A 10,165-nucleotide genomic window follows, 5' to 3' on the forward strand; every position below is an offset into this window, starting at 1 on the left:
GAGGAAGGCGCAAGAGGGAGGGGATATGGGGATATATGTATGCATATAGCTGATTCACTTTGTAACACAGCACTGTAAAGCAATTACACTCCAATAAAGTTGTTAAAAAAAAAAAAAGGACACACTCAAAGGTCTACTTCCTCTCCTTCTTTCATTCATAAAACAAACCTGATTTAAAAGTACTTTGTTTTTGTTTTTTTTTTAATCTCTAAGGATACAAATGAATAGAAAGGCAAAATGCAGGGGTTTTTTGTTTTTTGTTTTTTCTTATTATCATCAAGATGGTGGCTCTGGTGAATTGAATGAATTAGTTGGCAAAATCAACAGATGCTAATAATGTCAAAATTGTGTTGCCAAGATCAGTAATTCTGTGATCAAATATACATTATGTTCTATATTTTAATATACTTACTTAAATATACTCTAAAGCAACATTGAGATCAGCCACCAAATTAAGATAAACAGTTAAAACTCCTCTTGTCAGAAAATGCCACAAGCATTTAAAATGAATTTCCCTCCTGTGTTCATCCATTTCAATGTAAATATAATTTGTAATAAAGATCCAAAATGTCCAAGAAATCATCATGGGATGATTTCATTGTAGGAGCCTTAGTTTGGTTTAGTGATCTGACCGAGTACCAATTCCCAGCTGTGAGACTCTGAAGGTGACCATTTGTTAACGAAAAAAAGCCAATCCAGTTTCTTTCCTTTGGAGTGAAACAAAAAGTGTGATCTAGTTTCAAGCTTTGTTGCCAAGGAGACTTACTAATTTATTTACAGATTTAGATAAATAGATTAGCAAAAGGGTACTAAACATTCAGTAGTCTATAAGACCATAAAGCAATATATCTAACTATATTACGCCTGGTGATCTCTTATGAACACAATTCTAACCGACTCAACGTTCTACAGGTAGACACTGCAATGGAAATGTTTACCCGAATTTTTGAATTAATCAACCTTTCAAAACTGTCTACACAGTAGAAAGTCAACTGATTAAAAAGCAATATTCAGATAACCAAAGTTATACTGGACCATCTGAACAAAACAACTAAATCTATATTCACTAAGCTGAGTAGTAACCCAATTGCTCATGAAGTAACATGAACCAGGCACACACTATATCTAATTTTCTATTTATATTACATCAACTAAGATTTCATAATCCAAGAAACCTTGAAAAGTGTGCATGATAAAAACATAATACATGAAAAAAGAAACACTTTGCCTAATAGTAAAAAGAAAATGCATAATTTACAACATTAACAATTTCACATGTAGGGAATATCTCTTACTTTGATACATAATGCCTCCTTAAAAGTGGTTTAAAAGTTAGAAACCACGAATTTGAACAAAAGACATAAAGATTCCATTCCCTGATCCCTAAATATGGTCCCTCCAAGTGCTACAGTCCAGGTACCTTTTGTGAGCCCAAAGACAGACCCACCAGCCATGCCTGTCCTGATGATGACAAAGTCCAGCCAAGCCTCTCCACTTCACATGGGCTTCCTACTCCTCCCTGACTTCACTGCAGGGCCAGGTCAAAAGATCAGTAGCACCTATTCAAACCACCTACCCAATGCCCTAGATACCTAAAAAGCACGGGAAGGCGGAAAGGATCCTTCATCCCTCATGTGCACAGAACTGTCCTGTGGGGCTTTCCACAGGCTCTTGAGGATTTGGGTTCTGCCAGGCTTGGGCAGGTGCTCCCACGAGCACCAGTCTGCAAACAACCAGCCACCTTTCCCAAGCATCTGATGAGGTACAAGAAGAAACTTTAATAACCTTAGCACCCCCATAAAAGTATAACAATTCTTCTCATACCCCACCTGAGAATCACTAAAGTAACAGCCTCTCAAAAGTACACAGTGACTTCTCTGTGTTTTCAAAGATTTCTACATTGCACTTGAATTACACTTTGGCAATCTGGAACTAATACACTCTAACATATATGCTCAAAGCACCATCCTCGTGTTTGAGGACTGAACCGAAGTCTACCCACCGAATAAACTGTCACTGACTCCAACATGAAACAGGTTGTCTTTCTTCTTGTTAGCCAAGCTAAAAATTCCAGTTGTCAGTAATAAGATGTTAACTTTTTAAGCAACATGCATGTAAACTCCTATATCTAAATTCAAATGTTTGTAATTTATAAGAATGTGACAGTAACAAGTTTTACAAAGCAATGTCTAATTTTTCATTATGGCAATGTCTAATAATTAACTTATAAAATAATTTACATAGGATGCCAAAAAGTAAAAAAGCAAAACAAAAAGCCCCACCACTTTGTTAAATATTAACTTTAAAAAAAGATTCCAGGAAAACATATTAAGGGATGCCCGCTTAGAATCTGTTTCCAGTTCTACCACTGAGTTGCTGTGGGTTCCTTTTACCGAGTTTAGTCCATCTGAAAATTGAAGATACTATTCAGACCTTAACAGAGTCCTATGTAAATATTTGTAAACTGCTGTAAATGTAAGTGGAGGTGCTAAGTAAAACTAATGTTAAAAAAAATTCTTATCAATACTCTACAAAAAGAAAAGGGTACCATCAACAAAAAGTGTGCTTACCTTTCCACAAAAGTATAGTCTTACTAGCAAATGCAAAAATAAAACAGATATTTGTGACCATAATTCTTGAAGTACCACTTCAAAGGGTCACAAGAGAAAAACATTTCACAATGAAAACTTAATTCAGTAATTTTGAATGGGGGAAATGGAAGAGCATCCACAAAACTAGCTTTGACAGAGTTAGGTTAGAAATCAGTGCTTAGGATCATGCTATTTAATGGGATTCCTTTAAAACACACAATTGAAACAGGAATTCAATGTCACAACATAATTGTGTTTGAAATAGACACCATCATCAGTAAAAGTTAAATTTAAGCTATCTGTTAAAAAGTTAAACCTATACCTATCACATGATCCAGCTATTCCACTCCTACATATTTACTCAAAAGAAAAGAAAGCATATATCCACAGCAGCTTTATTTGTAATAGCCCCAAACAGAAAATAACCCGAATGTCCACAGAAGTGAATGCATAAACAAATTGTGGTACAGCCATACAATGAAATAGTGGTCAGCAGTAAAAAAGGAAAGAACTACATGGTAACAACATGGGTGGATCTAAAAATATGAGGAAAGAATTCACACAAAAAGAGTATATACTGTATGATTCCATTTATATAAAATTCTAGAAAATGCAAAATAATCTACAGTGACAAAAATCAGATCACTAATCTGATGGGGGCGGGTGTAGGGAAAGACTACCTAGGGGCAAGAGAAACTTCGGGAAAATGAATATGTTCACTATCTTGATTGTGGTGATAGGCTTCATGGGTGCTACTTATGTCAAAACTTACCAAATTATACCTCAATAAAAGAAAAAAGCAAAAAAAAAAAAAAAAAAAAAAATCAAGTCACCAAAACTAATTCTACAGCTCTTGCCAGTCAGATCTATCTGCTTATGAATGTATTATGCTTAACCTACCAACTCACAGTAGGCACTCTGAGAAGTACAAAAGTATCCCTAATTCAAAAATCACTATTATCACAAAAAAACATGAAAATTTAAATAGAGATCAGAACTCATCTTTCATCACCATGCCAGGCTGACTGCTTCAGTGTTGAAATGACCAACTAAAACACAACAGAACAAAGTGAGAGACCACTGAGTGTGGGGCCTCAAGAATTTTAATTAAATACTTTAATTCAAAGGCTTACCTTCTTTGATCTAGAATCCCATTTCTGGAAAATAGAAATAATCCAAAAATGCAAGAAAAGCCTTATGCACAAGATGTTAATTTCAATCTTATTTATCACAGAAAAATGGCAAAGAATTAAATCAATGGCACAGGCATGGAATGGCATATTACATGAGCTATTTATTAAATCTGATATTTTTAAATGGGAAAAATAGTTGCAAAAATATTAAGCAAAAACAGGGCACATACAGTATGATCAACAGGTTGACAATAATACATCCTGGGGGGAACCTATATTTGTAACCTATATTTTCCTCAATTTTCTTATTACTTGTATAATCCAATTAAGTTTTTTCATTGAAGTACTTTACTGAAATGTACACTGTAGGTCTACAGTTAAAGAGCTATTACACTGTAAGCACTTTTGCAGGTCTGAATTGCATGCCTAAAAATCCAATGATTCTTGGAACCATCAAATCTGGTAAGACTGAGATAAGATACTAAATTATATATATAATTATATATACATTTAATATATAGATATATCATGCAGGTCAAGGTGCTGGGGAAATTTCACAACACTAGAAAACCAACAAATCCAGGTTCTTCTAAAACACACACACACAAATAGGGTAAGGGATTTTTATGGGTCACATCTGCAAAGATTGTTTTCCCCTAAAAGCTGAATTTTTAGGCTTGTGTGTAATTTACTAGAACTGTACTGCAGGAATCAGATGTTCTGAACCTGTGAATGCTTACTCATGTAGGTTCCTGCTTAACCAAAATAAGTACCAGTATGTTATATTTGTCACCAAAATCTAGGCAGAGAAGACAAATTCAGAACACTGGGAGTTGCCAATGCTTTAACTTTTAGCTTGAAGACCATAAAACTGTTCTACCTTCCATCTCATCATCTCAGTAAAACAGAGACCACAGGAAATAAAAGGCAAACCACAGGTTCCCAATTGACACTGGAGCTAGTTAAGATAACAAAACAGTCTACACTTTGAGCACAAATTAAAGAGCAACAAAGACTACTAATTTAGGGATAGTTACTAAACTACTGATTAACAGCAAAATACCAAAGCTGAAGGCAAAGACAAATGGCTACACTTTTTAATGTTTGTTTCTGTTTCAGTTTTTAACATCAATCTTTTAAATAACAGAAATATAGATCCCTATACATCGCATTACATAAAATTCACTTTAAACCTTCTATTTCTTGAAGTCAATTCTGAAAGTAAATACAAGTTATTCAAAAAGCAAGGTGATACATACATTGCTCACCTGCTATAAACAGTCTGTACTTTGATTTTTTCAAAAATTGTTTAACTAGTTACATAAGCACACACCAAATTTTTCACTACTAAACCCCCAGCATCCAGCCCCAAGCCAGGCACAAAGAGGGTGCGGAAACGTCTGAGGGGATGAACTTACTACTGAAAGCTTCTGAAACCCTAAGGCAGACAACCAGCATTCTGTAAGATTCACTAACGCTGTTAATGAATTTAGTATAAGACACTGCCCTTTCCTGACCATTACTCTTAAAGCTTTTGTAGGGGAAGCTTACATTTCTACCATACTTTTGAATCCCTGCAGGAGTCAGTTAAATAAATTTAAATTGGTAGCTATCCAGTTTTAAGTTACCACACTTCCTCTGAAAAAGGGACTCTTTGAAAACTCTTGGTATTATAAAAATAAGTTCCAATATCTCACACCAATAACAAATACAGCGCATGCCAAGTCCCCATTATTATCAGATCCACTTTTCTGATTTAACCTTGAACATTTCTTGTACTCTAACAGGTCAGGTTTTCCTCTCCTCTTTCTACCCCTTGAAAACACACTTGATCCTGTAACACCACTCACAAGGCCTCCCCAGCCCCTGCTTCTTTTGTATATAAACACACTCTGGTCACACACTCCATCAGCTGTTTGGGAGCTCCGCCCCTCCTCCTTTTCCGGGTAGTAACAGAGCAGCCAATGAGCTGTGAGGAGCTGTGCCTGCGGCCTTTTGCCTGCATACGCTTTTCCAAAACAAGCAGCTCCAGCCTTCAGCAGGGGCCACTGGTTCACAGATAAAAGGATCACCAGGCTGTGCAACAGGGTGAGACGAGTAACCCCCACCAACAAGGAAACCCGTGTAATCTGAGCTGTTTGTTCCTCCACCCAGGAGAACTTAAACCGATATTCCTTTAGGGCAAATCACGCTTTAAGGTCACCAGAGTCCCAGTTCTCAGACAATCTAAATAATCAGCCAGGTTCTAGATGGAAACCCCAAAGCTTGCCAGGCTGGGAACAGCACAGTTATCACCAATCTACCTCACTCTGCAAACAAATGGCAACACTATTCAACCACCATTCCACAGGATTTGGGCTCACTGCAAGTTTCTTGATTGGGACACATTCCTACAGGGCCCAAGTCATGTACATCAGTTTGAGGTTTGCACAACCCTCAGCAAAGGATCAGAAGAGAAACAATGAATGAGTCAGAGTTTCAGAACATAATCGCCCAGCAGATTATTAAGTGCATCGGTGCAAAACACTCACTCCCTCCATAACTTGGAAGTCAGCTCTCCTCCTACCAACCCGTCACAAAAGAAATATCACCGACTCCAAACAACAACCAGAGACCAAAAGAACCTAACGAGGTGGTGGAAGGCGGTGGCCAATTAGTTACACATCCTCTTTTCTCCCTACCCCCCACACCGCTACCTTCCTACTATACAGGTTCCCTGCCAGGCTGTAAATCGTGGTGGCATAATTACACTCAGGAGACATCCAAAAATGGGCTGAAACAGGAGACTGCAAGGAAACCAGCTATCAGCCTCCACACCAAAGAAATCAAGGGGCACTGAGGGGCAAAAAGCAAGTACATTCCTTCAGACATTTCCTACTTCCTCTACACCTTCCTTCATTTTCAACCCTCGGCCCTTTCACACCATTGTATTCATTTTAGTAGTGTGTTGCTTAAATTCTGTGGTAAGTGTACCTTGCTCAAAAATTGTTGTCTCCATTTGGGCCTACTAATGTGAATTCAACAGAGAAAGGAGGCCAGAAAATCTCTCACGCCCACAACACACATGCACACACAAAAGGAAATACAAAAAATTGAACTTAGACAAGAAAATAACAAACACGAAACAAAGATAACCCCTGGCTTTTAAATCCCGAGGCTGTTGTCCTCCTACCTCAGACATCTATGATTTTAAAGCGCCTCTGCTTTCTTTTGTCAGAAAGGAGGAAGGTGGGGAAAGAACAGAAGGCCAATGCATCTATGCCTTTCTTCATCTTCTACTAAAAATAAGCTATGAAATAAGCCACTTAGGGAAAGAAAAAAAAGAGAGACACCCTGCTGTTCTTTGTCTGTTTTCCTCTCCCTCTCCACCCCCCCCCCACCCCGACTCCTAAATACGGTAATCATTCTAGATGCCTCAACTACTAAATGAACAAAAGGCACTGTATGGAAAAGGCATCAGGTCAAGTTAGGCCTCACCCTTTATCCTCAGTCTTCTAGAAAATATATGTCTACAATTTGAGAATCTGACATTGATCAAAGACAGCTGGAATTCTCTCTCCCAGCCCCATCCCAATTAAACATTAGGTAGAAATTTGCATTAGGTGTGACAGCAAGTCTCAATTCAAGATAAAAATAACTCAGATTCTGCCACCATGTCATTTCCTAGTTTCTAAACAAAAATAAAACCCGATACTGCTTTGTGTAAAATGTACACACAGCCATAGTTACAAGTTTTCCTGCCACCTTATGAAAAGCCAACGTTACTGGTATCATTCACACGTTGACAAAACTCAATCACAGCCACAAACAGCTCATAAAGAGTCAATTTCACTTGTGCCTAGACATATATTTGGTACATAATATATACTTTATTACTTGCTCCTCTCTCTAATCCCCACTCCCACCTCCCCAAAATTCTCAACTTCAAACCCTAAAACTTAGAAGTTCATCTACTGTTCCTAATTTCTAATCAAGTTTTGCTGAGTGAGGAGAAAAACACCTTATTCCTGAAAAGATTATGGTGGGGGGAAAAAAAAAAAATCACTTGCCCAGGCAACTTCCCTCCCATCCCCCACTCCCAAACCAAATGCAAAATCTACTTTTTAAAAACTTCAGCGAATTCCATAACTGAGTATCTAACAATAATCACTGATCTCTACAAACAGGTAAAACATCCAATCAAAAACAGCAACAATAAAAGGAATAAAGAAGGAATTCACCTGAAGAATCTAGCCAAACAACTTGAGTTATATAAACAAAACCCTGCAACAGGGGGAAATGGTGGGGGGATGGGGGTGAGGGAGAGACAGAAGCAGGAGACGGGACTTTTTAACTGCGTTTCACACACTACCACTCCCCACCCCCGGGTCCCCCTCTCCCCAGGGATTAGTTGTTCAGAACACTGGGCTCATTTCCTCTCTCCCCCCACTCTCTAAATTACTCCTCCAAAAATGTCTCTATTTGTCACAGGAACCTTCGCGAATTTCTCAAGCTGGTCGTGAAATAATCAGCCTGGACTCCAACCAAAACCACTGCCTGAAGGACTCTTATCAGTTATAGCTTTCCCACTGCTACCTTCAAAGTACATAAAGTTGGGGGGGGGGGCGGGGGAGGAGTAGAAAAATAAAGGGTGTCACTTGGCAAGATCAGGGCAATTATTCCCCAAGAACCTTATTCTCATACGGAGAGTTTGCTTAAGTGGCTAGTACAGGGGCTATTTGGTCAAGGAGATCCTCTTTCTCTCCTTCCCCCTCAGCTGTCATAGCCACAATATGGAGGGTGGCTTGCTGGAGGGACTGGGGGTCCTCACCACATACAACTATGGGTGGGATAGGCTTTGTCAGTAGGAAAAAAAACAGTGGGGTTCTTCTAAGGACCAGAAAGCTTAATAGGGGTCTCTGGTTTAAAACACTCAGAGCTCTTCATTACAAGAGGGGGCACTGAGCAGACTACTCTCTTCCTAATATAGAAAGGAATTAGAGATAAAGGAGGTCACTTGAGTTACCCCAGTTCAAGAAGCATTGTGAGTGGAGGGAGTGGAGGCATCTCAAGAAAAGGAGAAAGGGAATTCTTCGCTCTCGGGAATTTCTACCTCGAGTCCCTAAATCCAGAGCGAGCAAACAGGAAAAAGAAGGTGGGCTCGGTGGTGAAGAGAGGCGGCTGGTCCTGGGGGAGGAAAAAAAAAAAAAAAAGGCCTACTTGGGAGTCCAAACGTCGTGAAGAAAAGTCACGGGCACTGGGGGTGAGGAAAGAGCGTGGAACAACGCACATTTCGGGGTGCTGCGGATAAAGGGGGAGCTGAGAAGGCTCTCGGCTCCTGGGAGGTGCCAAGGAGCCTCCGTAGGCACTGGGAGGAGGGAGAGGGGGGAGGGAGCCTCGGACAGTGGCCTGGAGTGCCCCTGGGCCCCTGCTTAGGTTTCAGGGGGTGCCCTGGGCATCCCCAAACCGCCCCCCACGTACAGCCCGAATTCCCAGTCCACGAAGGATACAGCTTGACCACGTCCGTGTCCATCCGCCTCTTTCCCGGACTAGGGGATGACATGGTGTCGCCGCTGCCTCCCCGTCGCCTGCGCCGCCGCCGCCTCTCTCCCTTCCTCGGCCCGTCTGTCACGGGCCCCGGGCCCCGGCTCTGAGGAGCCCGCGGCCGCGCCGGCTCCTCGGTGGAGGTGGCAACACCCCCGCGGTCCTGTCCGGTCCCGTCAGCCGCCGCCGCCGCCGCCGCCCCCCGCACGGGGGAACACCGGGCACCGTCCGGCCGAGTGGGGGTGGGGACCCCGCGGCGCCCGGCTCGGGCTGCCCCTCTGCGGCTTTGAGTCTCCGCTGCCCGGACCCGGCGCTCCTCTGCGCCGCGCGACTCTCCCTCCTGCCTGCGCTAGCTCACTCGCCTGCTCGCCTGCTCGCCCGCTCACCCTCTCGCCGGCTCCCTAGCCGCCTCCACGACAAGCGGACGACTCCAGCTCAGTCGGCCTCTCTACCCGAGCCTCGCTTTGGGCGCCGTGACGTCACCTCTGTGACGTCATCGGCGGGGGCGGGCCCAGCTGGCGAAAGGGGTGGGCCGCCGCGGCCGTGGCGTGGGCTTTCTCGAGGGATTCTGGGAGTTGTAGTTCCTCTTTCTCCTGCCCTCCCAGCTCTCTGCCCCCTCCCCCAACTCTCCCACTCATTTAATAGCTCAACTGCCAGTGTCGTTATCATCATCATAAACGATAATGGTTAAAGAATGGCAGTATTATTATATTCATGTGTTTTAGGGTAATGAACCTCCTTCCCACATACACTGTTAAAAAGTCTGTTTATTTGTTTTGAGGAAGCCAAGGTGGCCGTTAACGCAGACAGGCACAAAAATCTAGAAATTCCTACACCAGCAGGTTCCCTGCACTCTGCTCCCTCCTTGGATGGAGATAATATGTTTGCATCGATTATAGACTATAGCAAGGCTTCCTT

General features: G+C 41.6%; 1 protein-coding gene across 1 annotated transcript in view; it reads right to left on the reverse strand.

Moving 5' to 3' along the window:
* UBE2H (ubiquitin conjugating enzyme E2 H) overlaps positions 1–9,720 on the reverse strand; it is a 98,660-nt gene extending 88,940 nt beyond the window's left edge. Inside the window, exon 1 of the mRNA XM_068549446.1 lies at positions 9,214–9,720. Within this exon, the coding sequence (XP_068405547.1) occupies positions 9,214–9,266 (53 nt within the window). The 5' untranslated portion in view covers positions 9,267–9,720. The remainder of the gene's footprint in view (positions 1–9,213) is intronic.
* Positions 9,721–10,165: the final 445 nt, after the last annotated feature.

The sequence above is a fragment of the Eschrichtius robustus genome, chromosome 8, assembly GCF_028021215.1.
Source record: "Eschrichtius robustus isolate mEscRob2 chromosome 8, mEscRob2.pri, whole genome shotgun sequence".
Classification (NCBI taxonomy): Eukaryota; Metazoa; Chordata; class Mammalia; order Artiodactyla; family Eschrichtiidae; genus Eschrichtius; species Eschrichtius robustus.